Source organism: Canis aureus, chromosome 14, assembly GCF_053574225.1.
Source record: "Canis aureus isolate CA01 chromosome 14, VMU_Caureus_v.1.0, whole genome shotgun sequence".
Lineage (NCBI taxonomy): Eukaryota > Metazoa > Chordata > Mammalia > Carnivora > Canidae > Canis > Canis aureus.
In genome coordinates, this window is record NC_135624.1 from 50,923,770 (window position 1) to 50,944,945 (window position 21,176).

General features: G+C 41.5%; 1 protein-coding gene and 1 long non-coding RNA gene across 2 annotated transcripts in view; both read right to left on the reverse strand.

Moving 5' to 3' along the window:
• The window catches only part of KDR (kinase insert domain receptor), a 43,147-nt gene extending 39,073 nt beyond the window's left edge, over positions 1 to 4,074 (reverse strand). Inside the window, exon 1 of the mRNA XM_077848047.1 lies at positions 3,918 to 4,074. Coding sequence (XP_077704173.1) covers positions 3,918 to 3,984 — 67 coding nt within the window. The 5' untranslated portion in view covers positions 3,985 to 4,074. The remainder of the gene's footprint in view (positions 1 to 3,917) is intronic.
• Positions 4,075 to 15,593: 11,519 nt separating this feature from the next.
• The window catches only part of LOC144283657 (uncharacterized), a 130,321-nt gene continuing 124,738 nt past the window's right edge, over positions 15,594 to 21,176 (reverse strand). The window contains exon 4 of the long non-coding RNA XR_013352227.1: positions 15,594 to 16,653. This is a non-coding gene — a long non-coding RNA (uncharacterized LOC144283657). The remainder of the gene's footprint in view (positions 16,654 to 21,176) is intronic.

Genomic DNA, 21,176 nt, shown 5'->3' on the forward strand with positions numbered 1-21,176 from the left:
GAGTTCCTGTTTTCCTGCATTGCCAACTTCAAGGTCTTACAAAAGGATATAGGACATTGAAACCAAATGAACCTTCATCTGATGATCTCACTCCCTTGGGAAAGGACCCACTGACATTTCTTATAAAGCATAGGATGCACACATTTGACTAAATTGCTGATTAATGAGTACTCCTAAGAGAAATTTCTATATAGTTCATCTATGAACCCTGAAAGGGGGGGGGGTGTCCATGACATTGTCTCATTTTTCCTTTATCAATTCTCTAGTGCACTTCCCCTGGTAACTGAACTGCCAAAGTTGGAAGACTGTAGATTAAAACTAGGTGAGAGGAATTGAAGAAGAAAAAAGAAATTGCCAGTGTCCCTATAATACACCGATTAATACACTTTTCCTTAGAGAATGGAACTAAAAAAGCGTAATGCTAATGAATTACAATTGGGGAATCTCAGCTTATTAATCAAAGTTCTGAGCTCTCCCTGATACACAAGAAAGCTGTCTTTACCTAAAAATAAAGCAGGACAGATTCCTCACCACAAGTCACACCACAGCAAGAAAACAAAGTTCTCTGTGAACTAAATGCAAAGAGCTAGCAAGTAATGAAAAACTATCAGGGAAATAAAAACTGTCCACCATGCTAGGGCCTTAACTAATATCCAGATCTCCAAATTATCACCTTTAAAAGTGATGGATGCTGGGTAAGCACCCAAGCTTAATATGATCCTTGACTCACGTCAACTAAGAGCAAATGACTCTCTATCCAAAGAAAATGAGAACACTAATTAAAAAACATACATGCACCCCTGAGTTTATTGCAGCATTGTTTACATCAGCCAAGATATGGAAGTAACCCAAGTATCCATCAATAGATGAGTGGATAATGAAGATGTAGATGTCATGGGATATTACTCAGCCATAAAAAAGAACGAAATTTTGCCATTTGCAATCATGCTGATAGAGGTACAGAGTATTATTTTAAATAATACTTGTCAGAGAAAGACAAATAAGCAAAGATTTCACTCATATGTGGAATTTAAGAGACAAAACAAATGAACAAACAAAACAAAAAGACAAATAAAAAATAGACTCTTAAAAATAGAAAACTAGCTGATGGATACCAGAGGGGAGGTAAGTTGGGAGATGGGTGATACAGGTGATGGGGATTAAAGAGTATGTTTATCATGATGAGCACTGAGTAATGTACAGAACTGTTGAATCACTATATTGTGGACCTGAAACTAATATAACACTGTATGTTAATTATACTAGAATTTTAAAAATAATTTAAAAAAATGTTTAAAGAACCACTGACTTCTGAGGCCTAAGCTACCCTGATCTTGTTGGGTAAATAAGACAGTATTTGCAAATATGAAAAAGTAAGAGTAGAGAGAGTGAGCAAATATCCAGTGCAAATACCTAATACACTGAATCTGTGGATCCCAAAGTGAATGGCCACAGACAAAACAAACAGCTGATCACATATATTTCTACACACTCACCCAGATGTACAAAGTAGGTTGTTGACACAACTGCAGATTTGTTGATCAATATCATAGTTTAAAAAAAAACACTAGAAATTAAGTTGCATCAGTAAATCTCAGAAACTCATTGGTATTGGTACTGACTTGTGTTTGGGCCAATAATTCTTAAGCTTTAGGACGTGTAAGACATCCCTAGCCCTCCAAATCTGCATTTTAACAAGCACTTAACATGATTTGATCACACATGGTCTATGGGATACTCTTGGACAGCTGTTGATCTGGCTTATCATGTTCAGTTAATTAGCGTAGCACTTTTCAATATGGAAGGAAAAAACTGTCCTCAAAGTAGACAAACAATAAAGCAAAGTGTTTAAAGCAATAGAAAAGCCTTCCAACAATGAAGTCTCACTTTAAGAAAAGGAAAATAAAAACAACTGATTCGGATGAGTTCAAGTATCAAACTTGGCTGGGAAACACTAGGTTGAGAAACATGTTGAAAGCAGTAACTTAATACAATTTGTACAATGATCCAAATGAGAAAGAACGGATTATTTGGGCACATTTATGTGAGAAAAAAAATGTAGCAAAAGTACGGCTCTAAATAAGCTATGTTTGTCCTACCAGCAAAATAAGAGGTTCTTGAAGATCTCTCATAAATTATTGTCACGGATTATCTCACCCTCTGGACACACTTTCTTATGTTAAAAAATTAATTAAAGATATGTTCCCCCTTCATAGGAAGCTAAGACAATACCATACTATCCTAGAGACATGTATACAACAAAAATCTTTTCAGCAAGCCTCTATCAATAAGGATAACTCCAAATTCGTATCTGTAGACCAACCAACATTCGATTTTGTTTTCCTCCACTAAGCTTCATTCATTTCCATGGGCAAGTTTAAGTCCTACTCTTCAGAAAATTCTAAAGAAATAACTACAAGAAGTACATATGCTGCTACTCTATAAAAAGCCCTTCTATGTTCAAATCCTCTAACCCAAATTAATTAATTTGTGCGCTATTACCCTTCCAGCTCAAAGACAGGAAGGAAAAACAACAGTGCCTCTGTCTCTAGAATTTGATGGCACCAATTATAGCCCAATCCAATTAAGCAAGTCACACACTCCAAAAGGGCAACCTCATCGTTATATTCAGGGCAACCCGATTGCAGTTACTACTGCTGCGCTATGAAACACCCCAGGCTTAGAAGCAACTCACTTCTTTGTGGGATACTGAACAACCACATGTTCCAGACCATAAAGGGGGAGAGCGAGGTCTTGTCAGGGACAAATGAGTGTCCATGGTGGAGCTGGCCCCGATGAACCAAGTCATTATTAAGAAAATTTAATAACTATAGATAGATGATCTTGTTACTGTATACGAATGCCTTTTCTTTTCTTTTCTTTTCTTTTTTTTTTTAAGACATGCGATTCTTTTATTCCAGTGTAAGGAATTTTTCCCCGAATTATCTGACTTTTTTTTTCCTCCCTCCACCCTCTCCCCTTTCTCACCCTCCGAAGAGTGGAAATCTGGAAATCGGCAAACTCTGGCCACAGAAAAGAGATACGAGAAGGGCGCGTGGGGGAGCGGGGAGGGGAGGGTGTTGAGTAGAGCGAAGAGGGAAAGACAGACATTCATGGCATCAAGAGCATGTGTGTTCCTAATCCTGAAGGAGACTGACATTTTAGGTGGCAAGGAAAGAACCGAGGGGCGCTAACTCTAGCTACCGAGTCCCGCAGAGTTAAGTTTTCAGAACTTGAACTTCTGACCGTGCGCTTATCCCAAGGACCCGAGCTTTGAAAGATGCCGTTGTTTTACATAAGAAGGTGACTGTTACTTGGAGACATTTGGGGAAGCTGTCACAACCCCCCCCCCCCCCCCCCGGGCTGAGAGCCCTTTCACCTTCTCCCTGCAAGGAGAGCAGCATCCAGCATCAAGGGGAAAAGAAAAAAAAAAAGTTTCCCTCCCGAGCCGCACCCCCTACACGGTGGGTGGGTTTGTGGGCTGCAGCCCGGAGGGAAAGGCACCCCGGGGTCCCCCTGGACTCGAGCGAGCGGAGCGCGCGGCGCGGTGGGAGCTACTGGCCCGCGCTCCCTGCGCGGCGTCCCTCCCGCCGGGCACCTCCTGCTGCCAGCCGCGGGCGCCCGCCCTCCCGGGAGCTCCGCAGGCCCGGGTCGGAGGCCACCTTCTGCAAGGAACCGGGGCTCGGGAGACCACCAACTCTTTGGAAACCCTTGGGCCAATCCAAGAGCGTCAGCCTCCAGGTTGGCAAATGAAAAAAAAGAAAAAAAAAAAAAAACACGACCGAGTTGTCAAGTGGCTTCGCTTCGCTCCGGCTCTCCGGTTCCGGGGCAGGCGGGCCCGCAGGACCTCTCGGCATCCCCGGTCTCTCGCCCGCGCCCGACCTCTCCGCCGTCCTTCTGGGGCGTGGGCTCCTTACCCCCGGAGGCAGCCCCGGTCTCCACGCAGAGCCACAGAGCGACGGCCAGCAGCGCCTTGCTCTCCATCCCGACCTCGCGCGCGGCGCGGCGCAGCGCCCCGGACTCCGGCGCGGCTCTTCCTCCCCGGGCCCGCCCCGAGAAGAAGGCGCGGAGGCGGGACGGGCGCCGCAGCGCAGGACCGTGCGGCGCGGGGGGCAGGGCGGGGGCGCCCGGGCTCCGGCCACGGCGCGCAGGGGCGTCTGCGGGGGCGGCGGGCAGAGGAAATCGCGCGGCGCGGCGGCGCTGGGCTTCCCGTAGCGCGCAAGTGATGCCCCGCGCGGGCCGAGGGGACGGCACGGTGCACCGGCCGCGCTCCCGGGGTCCCGGGGCTCAGTGCGCGGTGGGAGCCAGGGCCGAGACTCTAGAGCCTGGGGGCGGGGCCTGGAGGGGCGGGGCCCGGAGGGGCGGGGCCTGGGTGGGCGGGACCCTGCCGGGGCGTGGCCTAGAGGGGCGTGGCTCCCCGCGGCCGGCGGCCCCGCCCCCCGGCCCCGCCCCCGGGCCCCGCCGCTCCCGGGGCCCGCTACGTCTCGCCTGGGCCGGCGCCTGGCCCCGGGTCTCCCGAGCGCAGCAACCCCCCTTCGGGTAGCGATGCGGCGTGGCCGGGGCAGGGCTTCTGCGACCCTCCAGGCTTCAGGAGGTTGGGGCCCTCGGAGATGGGGGCGGGGGGCTCTGAGCCTTGCGGGGGGCTCCGGGATGTGCGACCGTCCCCGGCGCCCGCGGCGTCCCTCCAGGGGCTGGGGACGGACAGACGGGGGCCAGCAGCAGGTTGCACGGAGCCCGGGCGCAGGCAGGATCGCAAACCCGCAGCGAGTGCAGCCAGGTCGAGTGTTTTGCTTGGCCAGCAAAATTGTAGCTTAAAAATCTGAATCTGAATGCCTTCAGTCAGGATCTGCACCCGCTCAGTTCTCCAGAGTTCTCCCTGTTTCCTCTCATACCTGGCAGCTTCAGATGTTTGTAGGTTTGCAGCCTAGCCGCCGCCCCCCCCCCCAAGGCGATTAAACTGGTACCCCTTACCTGCTTTTTACCAAAAACCGACATCAGGGCTCCAGGGAGCTGCAGGTACCCAGGGCTCTAGCGTCCCCGCAGCGTGAGAGTCGCCCCTCCCCGAGGAGGCTGTCGCCTTGAGACTAGGACTTCTGTCCACCGTGTTAGCTGACAACGAGCCCCTACGTGAGTCCTCCTGGGCTTGCGACCAGGCCCCTCTGCAGAACAGAGCTCCCAGCCAAGATAGCCTTAGGCCCCGTGAGAAGGAGGCCGGCTTCCCTGGAGAAGCAATGAAGCGAGGGCTCCCAGACCTGGGCACCCAGAACAACCCGTCCCAAACCTCACAACTACCCCTGCGCTTGTAGACTCCTTAGGATGGAGCTGTTTGGAGAACTCAGATGCCTTTAGAGGCTTTTTTTCCTTCTTTTCTCTCCATTTCTCCCCACACCTAGAGAGTGACATGACACATCCCCTAACTTCGTTAAATAGGGATCTTGCAGATCTCTCTGTCTTAAAGGATCATCCTTCAGAGAGATGGAGTGAGAGAATTACTATTTCTGCATGTAGGCCAAACCCCCCTTCCTGAAATACCCAACATAAAGTGTTACTTTTCTTCTTCCATGATTAAAATGTTGGCTGTATTTACTCTTCTACTTTGCCAGGTGGACAACTGAAACAATTTAACTTTGAAATATAATAAATGTATATGCTTAAAACTTTTTTATAATATGAGAAAGTCTTGAATGAAAAGCCCTTCTGCAGGGGCACCTGGGCGGCTCAGTAGGTGAGGCGTCTGCCTTTGGCTCAGGACATGATCCTGGGGTCCCAGGATAGAGCCCTATGTCCCTGGGGAGCCTGCTTCTCCCTCCCCCTCTGCCACTCCCCTTGCTTGTGCACACTCCCACTCACTCTGTCAAATAAATAAAATCTTTTTGTTGTTGTTGTTGTTTTTAAAGCCCTTCTTCAGCAAGGGCAAGCATTTTCATCTTTCCTTTTTTTTTTTTCCAAGCAAACTTTATGCATGCATAGAGTGTCACCAAGGGTGGCCCTGGTATAAATACTGTTGGTTTTTTTCACTTTAAGGTATAACTTGAAGATCATTCTACACCAACCCGTAAGACCCCATCTTATTCTTTTTAATAGTGGGATGATGTTCTACTTGTAGAGATACACTAATATTTAATCTAGGAGATTACTAGTCAGAGGCATGAGTATCCTTAGAGAAACTCCTCTCTTCCTCCTCGTAAACTTAGCAAATAAAACAGGAGGGGCTCTGGCAAAGCTGCACACGGAATGGGGGTAGGGATGGAACCTGGTTTGGAAAAGGCCATTTTTCTCCATTTCCATCACCAAACAATTCTTTTCTTTCAGGCTTATTTACAATTCATGACACTTCCTCTTCCAGGTCTCACTTAGGAAGATAGTGTCTCCTCTGAATGCAAACCAGAACCTGCAGGCCCGTGGTAATAGCCCCCTTTAGAAGTCTTGGAGGAAATGATGCGTCTTTGATGGCCACAAGACCAGAATTTGGCAAGGTCTCAATGAAATCAGTCTACCGCATTCCCTCCCACGCAGCACTTAGAAGTGCCTTATGTTCATGAAAAATGACAAAGTCTGTTTTTTAAAAAATGTCTGGTCTACGGGCAACACCCTCCCATTATCTGGCACCATTGGAGTGATTTTGTGAGTTAATCCTGCAGTACAGGTACAACCAAGACCTATCAAAGTGCCCAAGTGTGTTCAGTGCTCTAGAGATGGGATTCACACACATTTGGGGGGAAGCAGCAGAGAATGTCGCTAAGTACAGAGAGACTCTAGGGCCACACTAACTGGGCTTAACCCCAAGATCTACCCCTTATGATCCATGGGATCTTGACCCACTTACTGGCTGCATACCTATGAAACCCGAAAGATGATCGTAGTACCTTCTTCACACGGTTTTTTTGCAAGAATTAAATGAGTTACTGCATGTAAGTCCCTTAGAATAGGACCCCACAGCTGGTGAGCACAGGCACCCAGCACATAGTAAGCATCTAATACATCGGGAAGCATTCTGTGAGCGTTAGTCCTGCTACAGTGCGTGGCCTCCTTTGTGCTACAGAAATCCACACTGCAAATGAGGCTCATTCGTTTGAAAGCGGTTTGGGGGCACCTACTGTGTGCTAAGCACTACAATAGAAACCAGAGTTACAATGGTGAAAATAAAGGCAAGATGAGCATAAATGAACAGTCATCACACAGCTCCATCCAGGGCAAATTTAACTCAGAGTGCTCTGTATTCCAGCTACTTCTTTGGGTTCTGCGCACACAGAATATACATTGTTCATATCACCAAAGGACACCACATAAATTATACTCCGTGATGCCAAATTTGGTTCCACCACCACAAGCATTTTGGCCTTTGTATGTTAAAAAGTAGATATGAAGACTAGCAAAAATTTAATAATTGTGGAAGTTGGGTGCTGAGTATATGTGGCTTCGTTTTACTATTCTCTTTACTTTTACATGTTTAAAATTTTCTATGTTAAAAAAATTGTAAGTATCTACAACCAAAGCGATGCTTGATCTAGTATATTATCACTAACTTTTCCGCTGTCAGTATCTTGACATTACCTCTGGGAAATGGTTGAGGCAAGGAGGCACATTGCACTTTTTACTTCACAGATTTCTATGACACTCCATCAAAAGAAGAAAGTGTTACTTTTACAAATAAAAACATAAACTAAGATCAACTCTCCCTTCTAGTGGCTGTTATATTTTTCAAATACTGCCATTTGTTGATTACAGTTTGCATAACACTTTCTCGTGTTTGCTTCTTTTCATTTGTTTCCAATATTTGTTTATGCTATAACTTGCCAGATGTTGGCTTGATTTCATAGCGCATCTGTACTCATGACTATCAAGCCATGGGAGAGTATGAGCATACCGTCATCTCTCATTCACCTTCCTTCCACCCCTACATTTATTTCACTGTCTGTGTGATTTATATTTTTAGCTTAAACTCGAAATATATTTGCATGTTCGAAGATAGAAAGGTTAGGTGCCCACAAAGCCAGGCTTGCCTTGCATGTTTCTATCAGTGGTTGGTTTTATTCATAAGGTCTTACATTCTAATAAATATAAAACAAACTCCTCATCCTTTTTGTGAAACAGATGAAACAGAATTTGATTTATCATCCACAAAGGAAAAATCCCAGGTACTTTAAATATGTACCCTATGGGCCCTCCCCACATCCTCCCATATAGCTTCTTGTTATATCTCACATAAGGACAATATAAAAATTTTTAAACGTGGAAAGCATGCAGGGCATTTAAATAATCAACTGAAAATCCCCACAGCACCAGAGAAGGATGTTAGAAAATAATAAAAGTAGCCAACATTCATTGAGCATGTTCTTTGGGTAGGCACTGTTCTGAATACTTCACTTCATCCCTTGCTTTAAACTTACAACATCGGGGATCCCTGGGTGGCGCAGCGGTTTAGCGCCTGCCTTTGGCCCAGGGCGCGATCCTGGAGACCCGGGATCGAGTCCCACGTCGGGCTCCCGGTGCATGGAGCTTGCTTCTCCCTCTGCCTGTGTCTCTGCCTCTTTCTCTCTCTCTCTGTGTATGACTATCATAAATAAATAAATAAATAAAAATTAAACTTACAACATCCCCAGAGGGTAGCAAAGAATATTAGCAGGTCTTAGTAAAGAAGAGAAGTAAAGACAAGACATTATTTATTTTTAACTTAAGTAGTATTCCTTTGCCTTCCTAAGTTTTGCCAAAAAGTCGCTTTATCTGTTTGCAAACAATTGATGCATAGCTTTCTCACCGTTGCTTAATAACATATGGAACTTAAGACACTCTTTACTTCTTTAAGGAAGAAGGAAGAGGGGGTGCAGAAGGCAATTCGGGGAGCAGTTATTATATGCCAGGTAGTTTCCTTGAATTATCTTCTTTTAATGTCCACAGTAATCCAATGCAGACAATCATCACAGTGGCTTGTAGCAGGGGCAGTGGGGGCAGGAGATGAGATTTATAAGGTTTTACGTTTCCAAAATCCCACATGTAGTAGAATCCGAATTTAAAGGCAGAGAGGTATTAAACATCCAAGAAAGACCCCTCCAGGCACATAGAGAGAGTTTCTTATTGAGGGCTGGTCTCTTTCAAAGGATGAAGTGGAGTCAGTCGACGTCATTGGCTTCCTCAGCCTCTCTATGACTATGGCTTTATTTCCTAAGCACATAGAAGGCCCAGGGTGGCTTAGGAGAATCACTCTGGGACAAATGACCAAGAAAGGGTGAAAATCAGGTAATATGATTTCCCTTTCACCCACAACAGGAATTGCAATCCAACTGGATCTTCACCTTCTACCCAACCCCTATACTCTAAAGAAAGGCAGTTGTTCTTGGAACGCCTGAGTGGCTCAGTGGTTGAGTGTCTGCCTTTGGCTCAGGGTGTGATCCCGGGATCCGGGATTGGGTCCCACAGTGGGAGCCTGCTTCTCCCTCTGCCTGTGTCTCTGCCTCTCTCTGTGTCTTTCATGAATAAATAAATAAAATCTTTAAAAAGAAAGGAAGAAAGAAAGAAAGAAAGAAAGAAAGAAAGAAAGAAAGAAAGGTAGTTGTTCTTACACACAATCATTTGTGCATTTGAGGCTTTTCTTTTCCACCATGGATTTTGTTGTTGTTCTTTAGTCCCCTGGAAAACTTTTATTCAACCTTCAATACTCAGCTCAAATGTCCTTCCCAAGTGGTATGTTTTAGTTTTTTGTTCCCCGTCTTGTTCATTTGAAATCTTCTCAGAAGATTTAGTCAAGGGTTGTCTTACCTGAGCAGGTAGTTGAGTTTAAAAGGATGGTTGTTAAGTTTTAATAAGAATGGTGAAATGCAAATGATGGTGCTTATTTAATAAAATGTATCTTATATACTATAGACTTATGGTGACATGTCTAATTAAATAGAGTTATTGTCCAAGATACCATGGGGTGCCAATTATATATGCCACCTATGTGTCATGTACCTTACGTGATCACTCTTAAATTATAGTCGTATAAATATATCCAGAGCTATATCGAATTTATACTTTATCCTAGACAAATTAATATGAACTATTTTGTTATTCACAGAGCTAGGAAATTGTTTTTTCCTACATATACACAGCACTTATATGATATGACATATCACATAAAATATAGTAATATGTTTGTGTGAATGATTCTCCCTCAAAAGCAGAAATTAGGTCAAATTCATTTTGTTTCCTCAGTGCCTAACAGTCAGTGCATACTCACTTCTCAATACACTGATGAATTTCAAATAATTTTTGTCATTTTCTTTTCTGCTGGTCTTTGTTTCTCCTTCACTCTTTCTCCCCAGAATCACGTGCCTCATGTGTATCCATCACAACTATCTTTACAGAGAGCAAATTGTTGAAATAATGGCAATATAGACACAAATAGAATGAAAAAGTTCTTAATTTATTAAGCAGTGGCAATTGGAGTTTTGTTTTTGATTTTGAGTAATGAAGAAAAAGAAAAAAAAGCATTTATTAGATTTGCATGTGCTATACAAGAAATGTGTGACTTGAATGTGTGCCTTTTGCAGATTGTAACCATTTTCTAGTGAATTAAGACCATTTCCCCTTTTTAAAGCTTATCAAAATTTTTCAAGAACCAAATAGTGTGTTAAAGAAAAAAGCCTTTGTTTCCCAGACAATAGTTATAAGTCACTCATCTTCCACAGGAAAAATATATACACTTCCAGCTTAGCTGTGCCAGTTTGCAGTACTGTTCACATTTTTACAGAATAAAGAGTATTTCCCCGTAATGTTGCTTCACCAGCATTAAGAGCTAGTCAATGACAGCAGAAAATTTTTTTGTTCTTTGAATATAAATTTAGTCTCCAGAGTTTCCAAAACATTGGTGAGTAGTCCCTTGAGGTACAAATAAAAATTCTCTTCTTGAGCAGTGTTTCTGAATGTTCACTTCTGATACTTCACTACCTTGGTGCACATAGAAATTTTAAAAAATTAAAAAATAAAAACAAATGAAACAACTCACCGAGGAAAGCCCCACACAGAGGGAAAATTTTTAAGTAAGATAAAAAATACAACTTCAGATCTAACTGATAATCATCCAAAAATTGGTCAGGCTGGTTATAGGCACATGAAAGGCCATAAGGGAGTCATTTCATGCATCTGACCACATAATATAAATAGAAGTTCCAGATGTGGAGAAAATGAGTCTAGTAACAAAGCAACACATCGAAAATATTAGACATTAGAATGGTCTTTGGATTGTGTACAAAAACACTCACATTTCCTTATCCTAAGAAAACTTGACCTTGTTTTTCCCTAAAGCTACTTCATTGCCTATTGCGTTTACCTTTCCTTAATCAGAGAGGTTCTTGAAAGAGCAGAGGTCACCCTTCACCTTCTCTCTTCAAGGACAATAGCTTCTTCTCAGTCTTGACTCTGCCCAGCATCTCCACAACATCTATCCTATTGTCCACCCCCTTGGAAGTTCTGCCTTTGTTTGATGCTCCTACTAATGTGCATACCTACCTCTCCAGCCAACACCCTTCAGAGGCTTAGGCTTCTTTGCTCAACTCTAAAGATAAGGAATCTCCACATTCAGTTTTGGTCATCCTCCTATGAGCCTTTCCATGACTTTCTCAGGGACCTCATTCCACTTTGTGCCATCAGTTATCTTCTTTGTGGGAATCCCTTGCAAAATTGTGCTTGCCAGCTCTGATTTCCTGCAGTAGCTCTAATCTAATCTCTGACCCTCCTACACATTTCCGTGTGTATGTTCCACTGATCTCTTAAATTCAAAGTGTCCAAAACTGAACTCATCACCACTTCACTCCAGTATTGCCTCCTCCAGCTGTATCAAGGGCAGAGGCCTTCTAGACACTTATACTCTATACCTTGTAGGCATAACATTCCCCTGCCTTTTCCTTTCCACCCAAATCCAATCTGGGCTATATTCTTTACATCTCTCATATCCACCCCCTATTTTAGTTCATCAGACTGCCCTGATTCATGACCATTTTGCCTTTGTCCTGGAATATTCCAATCCATCCATCACTCTGCTGCCAGAGTTATCTTTCTAAAACACAAGGTTCAGCTGTCTTTTATCTTTGACAGTTGGCATTTAAACACAGCATAAAGCCCCAAATACTTAGCCTGGTGTTCAAAGGTTTCATTCTTTGCCTGCTTCCTGTTTTTCTAGGTTACCTTCCAGTATGCCACATACATACTCTATATTCCAGCCAGACGGGGTCCACTGCCCACTTCCAGAAAATGCCTTATACTCTCTTGTCTCCAGGCTTATGTTCAAGGTGTTCTCTTTGCTTGGAATGTACTTCATTCTACTATCTGCCTGTAGGAGGCTGGCATCCCTTCAAAACCAGGCCCCAAGAAGTTTCCTCCATTCCTACACTTCTTGCCCTGCCCATGTGAATGAATTACTGTCTCTGACTATAATAGTCAGGATTTCTTGGGTTTTAAGCAACAGAAAAGCCAGCTTGAGTTGGTTTAAATGTATAGGATCATGTTGCTTTAAATTATAGACTGACTTCAGATAGTTTGGTCAAGAGTCTCAGTGTGTCATCCTGCCATTCTTCTGTGATTTTCTCAATTCTGCTTGCAGGATCTCTTCATAGTTGGAAAAAAATGGTTGTACATTCTCACAATACACAGTCCACAGAAAGAGAAAACTCCTTACTGGAAAGCACTTGAGAAATACCAAGGAAGACTCTGTCTTCAGCAAACATCTATTTCCCTGTATCTTATTTGCCTACAAGCCTACACCAATTACAGGGGCAGTGTCCTAGCCCATTGAGGTTATTATAACAAGACACCATAGACTGGTGACTCACAATCAACAGAAATTTATTTCTCACAGTTCTGGAAGCAGGGAAGTCTAAGATCAAGGTGCCAGCAGTTTTGGTGTCTAATACGGGCCACTTCCTGCTTCACAGAAAGCCATCTTCTTGCTGTGTCCTCACATGGTGGAAGAGGTTGAGAGGGTTTGTCTGCGGTCTTTTTTACAAAAACATTAATCCCACTCATGAGGGCTCCACCCTCATGACCTAATAACCTCCCAGAGTTACCTACCAATATCATCAACTTTGGAAGTGAGAATTTCAACATATGGGTTTAGAGGGGTTATAAACACTCAGATCACAGAGGCAGGAAGGATGCCAATAAGCTTAGATCAATCAAGAGTCCATCGCTACAATTCAGAATGGGGTTGATAACATCAAAAACATATCATTGAAATGGGGAAGGGATTATTTCTCAAAGAACAATCAGGAAGAGTTTTGTTTTTAAGTAGGCTCCATACCCAGTTTAGAGCCCAATACATGGCTTGAGCTCACAACCCTGAGATGGAGGCCTGAGCTGATATCAAGAGTCAGATGCTTAACTGTGCCTGCTGGGGATCTTTAAAAAGCAAGGGGAAATGGTTGTTAAGGAGACAACTAACTGATCAATGACCAGAATGTTCCTCATACTCTAGGAATCCGTTATTCAGTATCTGTTTTAGCATATATGATACTCTCCTTTACATCAGATTTATTTGGGTTATGTGTGTCTATCTTTCTCAACATATTGTGAGATAGAGGGCAGGCTTAGTGCAGTTCTCATAATTGTTTTCTCTAAACTTCCAGTTAATTGAAGATAAGACTTTTCATTCTTCCTGTGAAATATTTCCCCTTCATCCAATGGTATTATTATAGGAATAGCTAACATTTTTTGAGTGACCATATAAGAACTTTATATGTGTTGACTCCTTTATTCCTCACCAACAATCTACAAGGTAGGTACTATTATTATCTTTATTTCATAGATGTAGAAAATGAGGCTCAAAGAGGTTAAGTAACTTGCCCAATGTTATATAGCTTGTGTATTGTAGAGCCAGGACTTGAGCCAGGACAGAATGAATCCAAAGTTACACTTGAAAGAAGACTTTTATGCTGGCTCACTAGCTTAATAAAATATACCTCCTGGTAAAGCAGTCACAAAAATAATTGTCTTTGAGACCTCCCATTCAGAGCATCTCACAATATTCCCAACTACTCTTTCCTAACATACCTGTTTTTTTCTAGTTTGTTCTTTTTTTTTAAGATTTTATTTATTTATTCATGAGAGACACACAGAGAGAGGCAGAGGCACAGGCAGAGGGAGAAGCAGACTCCATGCAGGGAGCCCAATGTGGGACTCGATCCCAGGACTCCAGGATCATGCCCCAGGCCAAAGGCAGACGCCCAATCACTGAGCCACCCAGGCATTCCTCTAGTTTGTTCTTATATTAAACCAACCATCCAAGCTATGACCATCTCTTAACTAGGCTACTGGGATAATATATTTGAGACTCAATAAATCTCATATCTTCATCCAAAATTATCCTTTGTGCCTCTATATCTTCTTCCTGACCTGATATCCAATATCATATGCTTCATATCTTTCAGCCCATGATCATAAGAGAATAAAACCATAAGGAACTAATTCTGGATCATATTTGAAGTTGCTCCTGACAATAATTCTTAGGGGACAGTAAGTCAGTTGACTCCCTAATGCTGTTCATCCTGTGAGATGAAACTCATAGAACTACAGGGACCCTCAAGAGATTATAAAACCCAGTCTCCTGGCTTCAGTCAATGAGTCAGTATCTTCTAAAGACAGATCTTGATTATATGCATCTTAAAGAAGTATGAAAAAGATCCTCCACAGCCACACTTGGCAACACAGAATTTCCTCCAACATGTGACTATGACAGTCTTCCCAAGTTGACAACAGCACGAAATTTTGCCCCACACCCTGTACCCAGAAATCTGCTGTAATGCCAGAGGTGTGTTCCTTGAGCACAAGTGACATCTTGTCCAGCAATCTCAATTTACTCAGCAAATTATTAATTTTTCTTTTCAATAGCAATGTAATTATGACTGATCAATGCAAACACTAGAATTTTAAACTTTTTGAAAGTTAGGGATATTGCTCTTGTTTTATGTTAGAGAATTTATCTTTGTTTTTATTTATATTTATTTTATATATTATAATTAAATATTTATGTATTATTTATATTATACTATTTATATGTATTTATATATTTTATTTTAAAATTTTGTCTAGTAAATAATGTAGCCAACTATTTATTAATGTTAAACAAGGGTTTCTCAATCCTGACTACACATGAGAATCTCCTGAGTCTAGGGAGATTTGAAAAAAAGTACTGGTACCTAGAACCATCCTACATCAAATGAATCAGAATCTCTGGGAAGAAAACCTGAACAACAGATTATTTTGTGTGTTCTTTTTTTTTTTTTTTTTTTTTTTTGTGTGTTCTAATGTGATTCTAATCATTCTAATCTTGTTAAACTCTTGTTCGTGAGAACAGAAAAGATTCTTCTAAAACAGAAATAAAAGCATTATAGCTCCAGGACTACTTCATCCATTGAATACTATAGTCACAGTGAGCTTTCTAATGAGTACCAAAAATATATGAGGAATTTTAAAAGTATGACTCATTAGAACAAAATAGCTTATTCTTAACAAACTCAAAATAATTTTAAAAAATACTTAGCAAAAAATAACTACAAATGAATAGCTAAAATAGCAAAAAAAAATCTATTTAATATGAATGCATTTTAATGTGTTTGCCATGATTCAGCATGAATTTTCCAAAAGTAAGAACATCCACAATATTAAAAAGTCTTAAAACACCCTTGGATACTTCAAATTACAATTCAATATTTACCACATGTAATGTTCCTATCTACAGCTGAGAAAATACCAAGAAAGCAAGGATCTGAAGTCAACAGTCTAATAACAATTCATTTTGATAGAAAGAATTACAACTTTCTGGATATTAGCTTCAAACAGAAGATAAACTTTTTATGTTTACTGAAGCAACTCTCTCATTTTTTCCGGAGTTATGATTTATGTTAAATGCTATTCTGCATGAAAGAACTGCTTCAGGGAGGTTGGGAGGGATGCAGACACCAAAATTGAGTTTCAACAAAGATGAATCATTCAAATTGGTTTCTCTGATCTAAAAACACTGCTGAATGCAATGTTGTAGATGATGCCGTCTTTCACCCTTCCTAGCTCCTCAAGTCAAAAGCTAAATTCCAATGAATGGGAGCAATCCCTAGCTCTTATATCCAGTCACAAGAATTCTTCAGGGTCCTAAGTGAGGACCCTAGGCTGCAACAATCCTTACAATTCTTTATGGGCTTACATTTCACAAAGTTTAAAAATGTCTGTATGCATGTGCTTGTATACAGCCAACAGACTAAAACCACACACATCAGAATTTAATAGTGATTATTCCTCAGTAAGAAAAATATGGATGACTTAAATTTTCTTTAAGAATCACATAACACTTTTTATACATATATGCCTAGAAGTCCTAAAGGGGCAGGCCGGGGAGCACGCCTGGAGCATGATTGTCGCAGAGCTGGTCGGCCTGCTGAATGGTTGAATGGCCTCCATCATCGGGCCACCACATGAGGGAAATTGTCCACAGAGCTGAAATACTGATCACAGTTGTTTTCCGGCCTGCCCTAATTGAGAAGACATCGTGGGGTGGACTGGGTCGCAGGCTGTGTCCTTCACACGGGCAGCAGGAAGCATGCCACCGACTGGCCTGGGGTCTGATCTATGGAGCTGCAGTCCAAGGACCTGGAGGGGTTTCTGGACTCTTGAGGAAGTGATGGAAACAGCCTTGAGAGGATTGAAGTGAAGCAGAAACACTGTAAAATCTCTAATTGCTAATAAGCTTCAGCTTGTCTATATTTCATAAAATGTCTTAAGATCCCAACGAAATGAAGTAGAGAATTCATGAGCCTTTTTTTTTTTAATTCCTTAAACTCAGATCCATGAGTGTAGATATATTGAAATATTTAAAAATACCAGATGAGGTTTCACCTGTTAGAGTCTAGAGTTTCTCTAAGTAACAGTTAGGAATGTGTAATAATGACACTTAAAATGAGGGAAAATGTGGACAATCAAACTAAAAATATGGAGAGTTGAGGTTCCCTGTGCCTCTTTTCCCAGCCTCCTCTAATGTAAAAGAAATGCTTTTGACTTAGCCACTTTGTTTTTGGTGACCTATTTATTCTCATCAAGAGAATGAACAAGTAAAGATACCATATGTTGAAGCTGTTCTTTCTTATTCAAGAAACATTTTGGTTTTAAAGAGTTTTGAACAGCTACAGAAAAAAAAAAAAAAGAAGAAGAAGAAGAAGAAGTCCTAAAGGGCACACAAGAACCTTGAAAATAATTACCCCTGAGGACCAGGATAGGGATGGGAACAGAGAAGAGATTTCATTTATAATACAAGCTCATAGTTTTTAATATTTTCATTGATAAATTATAACTTTACATTTTAACTTCAATAACAAAAAACATGATAATAGACTGAATTTTTAAAAAAGCTGTTAAAGACCACATTCACCTTCTCTAATGTGGAGTTGTCTTTATTAACATCACATTTGCCCTGGTGGGTAAGGGAATGTGAACAGAAACTCTTGCCCTTCTGCCTACAGAGGATGGAATAGTTTTCCCTGTCTCCTTATGTGTTCCATGGTAATGCCAAAGCAGAATCTTGACCTCAGAGAACTCATAAATATCAGTGACAATTCATTTTAAAAGCTAAAATGTATTAAGCTCCTGCTTACAAAATATTTTTATACATTATTATATTTTCTCTTCAAAACAATCCTATGAAGCTCAAAAAATTTAAGGATCCTTGACAGCCACTGGTAAATGCAAATGCAAGGATTTAAATGTAGATCTTCTGGCTTGACAAATCAGTATCCTTAAGTGGAAAGAAATTTAAAATTAAAGAATCAAGAATTTTGAATAGAAACTGGATATCATTCTAAGATGGTAATATTTCTGCTGACATAATTCCCTTAAACATTTGGTAGTTCCCTGGGACACCTGGGTGGCTCCGTGGTTGAGCATCTGTCTTCAGCTCAGGGCGTGATCCTGGGGTCTTGGGGTCCTGGGATGGAGTCCCACATCAGGCTCCCCGCAGGGAGCCTGCTTCTCCCTCTGCCTATGTCTCTGCCTTTCTCTCTCTATCTCTCATGAATAAAAAAAATTCTAAAATCTTTAAAAAATTTTTAAAAACATTTTGTAGTTCCCCTACAACTCTTTTTTTTGGGGGGTGGGGGAGAATGAGAGGGGGCAAGGGGGCCAAGGATTGCGGGGCAGAGGGAAAAAGAATCTTAAAAAGAATCTTAAGAATCTTAATCCATGCCTATCATGGAGCCTGAGGCAGGGCTCAATCTCACGACCCTGAGATCATGACCTGAGCCAAAATCAAGAGTTGGACACAACCAACTGAACCACCCAGGTGCCCCTTCCCTACAACTCTATTAGAGATTCACTCTATTAGTCAAAATCCACAACCATAAATCTCTTTGAGGTGAGTGTTCCTTTACCTTGAGCTTCTGCTGACAGTGCTGGGAATTAATAGCCTTAAAGTTCCTTAGAAAACCAGTCGTTTGACTGAATGGTCTCTGAGACAACATCTTAGATCTTTCTGCTAAACTTTCTGCCTCCAGTGTCTGGTAATATCTTCTTTATTTTCCTTTAAGCTCATACTAGCAGCCTTCTCAAATGCCATTATGCTTCTGCTACAAATTTTATCAGTATTCTTTAAAAAATACAACTCCTCCTACACATACATATTTTAATGGTTTAGCAAAAATTTATGCGGGAAAGTTTCAATATGCAGGATTTGGTCCATGTTATATTTTAATTTTATATTGATTAATGGCATTTTTTTAAATTGATGCCTGTTCAATTCTTTAGATAAGTCTTTTCATTATAAGCTCCCTGTGACTGGAAAGTGGGAAATCCTTTAAAATATATTCCACATGACTTTGAAAGGAGAAGAATCCTCAAAATATATTGAGGATTCACAATACCTTACATATTAAGGCTGTCATTATTATTTTTAAAATTAATTTCCTATGTAATAACATATAGTAATATTTAATCTCAGATAGCTAGTCCTATAGACACTTTTCTCTTCCCAGTCTTCCATATCTGTTTGAAAGGTAAGTATAGGACTACAGTGGAGAAGTGGGAGATTTGGTGCCAGATGAGCCACGATTAGATTCTCAAAACCAGACAAAGACAACACAAGAAAAGACAACTATAAACCAGTATCCCTGATGAGCATTGATGTGTAAATCCTCAGCAAAATGCTAGCAAACTGAACTCAACACCACATTAAAAGGATCATACACCATAACCAAGTGGGATTTACCCCTGGGATACAAGGATGATTCAACATACAAAGTCAACTCATATGATATAGAACATTAACAGAATGAAGGATAAAAATCACATGACCATCTCTTCAATACTCTTTAGGTTTTCACTAACATGCCTCTCAAAGTCCTGATAGCTTCTTCTGACCACGCCACTCAAAAGCCACTCTCAGGGGATCCCCTCAGTAGCTCAGTGGTTTAGCGCCTGCTTTCCATCCAGGGAGTGATCCTGGAGTCCTGGGATCGAGTTCCGCATCAGGCTCCCTGCTTGGAGCCTGCTTCTTCCTCTGCCTGTGTCTCTGCCTCTCTCTCTTTCTGTGTCTCTCATGAATAAATAAATAAAATCTTTTTTTAGAAAGCCACTCTCAAAAAACAAAAGCAAAAACAAAAAACAAAAAAACACAAAAGTTACTCTCACATTTTAAAATATTTATTATGGCAGCAACCTCAATTCTAGCACCAAAACCTGTGTTAGTGTTCTATTACTGCATAAAAGATTACTCCAAAACCTAATGGCTTCAAACAATAAGCACTTATTATTGCAAAGTTTCTGTTGTCCATGAGTGTGGTTCAGGGGTTGGGGAGTAGTTTAGCTGATTCTAGTTCCGAGTCTTTAAAGAGGTTGCAATCAGCATGTCAGCCAGGGATTCAGTCCTGGGAAGGTTTGATTGGTGCTGAGGAATCCATTTCTAGTGTGTCACTCACATGACTATCAAGGAAGGATTCAGATCCCCACTGCATGTTGGGGGTCTCCATAGGGCTACTGAAGTGTCCTCATGACATGGATATTGACTTTCCTAGAGAAAGGGATCCAAGATAGCAAGGTGGAAGCTACAGTATGTTTTATGACCTAGAATTGGAAGTCCTACACTACCAAGTGCACAATATCCTATTAGTTATATAGTTCAGGCCTCATCACTGTGGAAGGACATTAATACTAGGACTTGAATATCCAGAGATAGGGGACATTAGGGATCATCACAGATTTGACTACAGTTTCTCTCACAAGTGCTTTATAGTTTTCAGCATCCAAATCTTGACCATTTTGATAGATTTATCCCAAAGTATTTCATGTTTTCTGATGCCATTGTAAATGGTACTATTTTTCAAGCTTTTAAAAAAGATTTTATTTATTTATTCATGAGAGACACAAACAGAGAGAGAGGCAGAGGCACAAGGCAGAGGGAGAAGCAGGCTCCATGCAGGGAGCCCGATGTGGGACTTGATCCCGGGTCTCCAGGATCACACCCTGGGCTGAAGATGGTGCTAAACTTCTGAGCCACCCAGGCTGCCCTATTTTTCAAGTTTTAATATTCAATTATCCTGTGCTATTACATAAAAGTACAATTAATTTTATATTGTCCTTGTTATCTGTGCCCTTGCTAGACTCACATACTAGTTCTAGTAGCTTTTTGGTTGACTCTTCGGACTCTTCTATGAATAATCATGTTTCTTATAGTTGTACTGGCAAATCACATTGATTGATTTTGAATGTCAAACCAACCTTGCATTCTACTGGACATGATGTGCTATTATTATTAAGGTTTTTTTTAACATTTGGCTAGTTATGATTTGAAAATATTTTATTGGGGCACCTAGGTGGCTCAGTGGGTTAAGTGTCTGCCTTTAGCTCAAGTCACAGTCCCAGGGTCCTGGGATCGAGCCCACATCAGGCTCTCTGCTCAGCTGGAAGCCTGCTTCTCCTTCTCCCTCTACCTGCTTCTCCCTCTCCCTCTGCCTGCTGCTCCCCCTGCTTGTGCTCTCTCTCTCTCTCTCTTTCTGTCAAATAAATAAATAAAATCTTTTTTTTAATGAAAATATTTTGTTAAGCATTTTTTAATCCATGTTCAGGAGAAACATTGGTCTATAGTTTATTTTCCTTATAATATCTTTCACTGGGTTTGTTACCATGGTAATAGCAGTCCCATAAAATTAGTTGGGAAGTGATCCCTTTTCTTC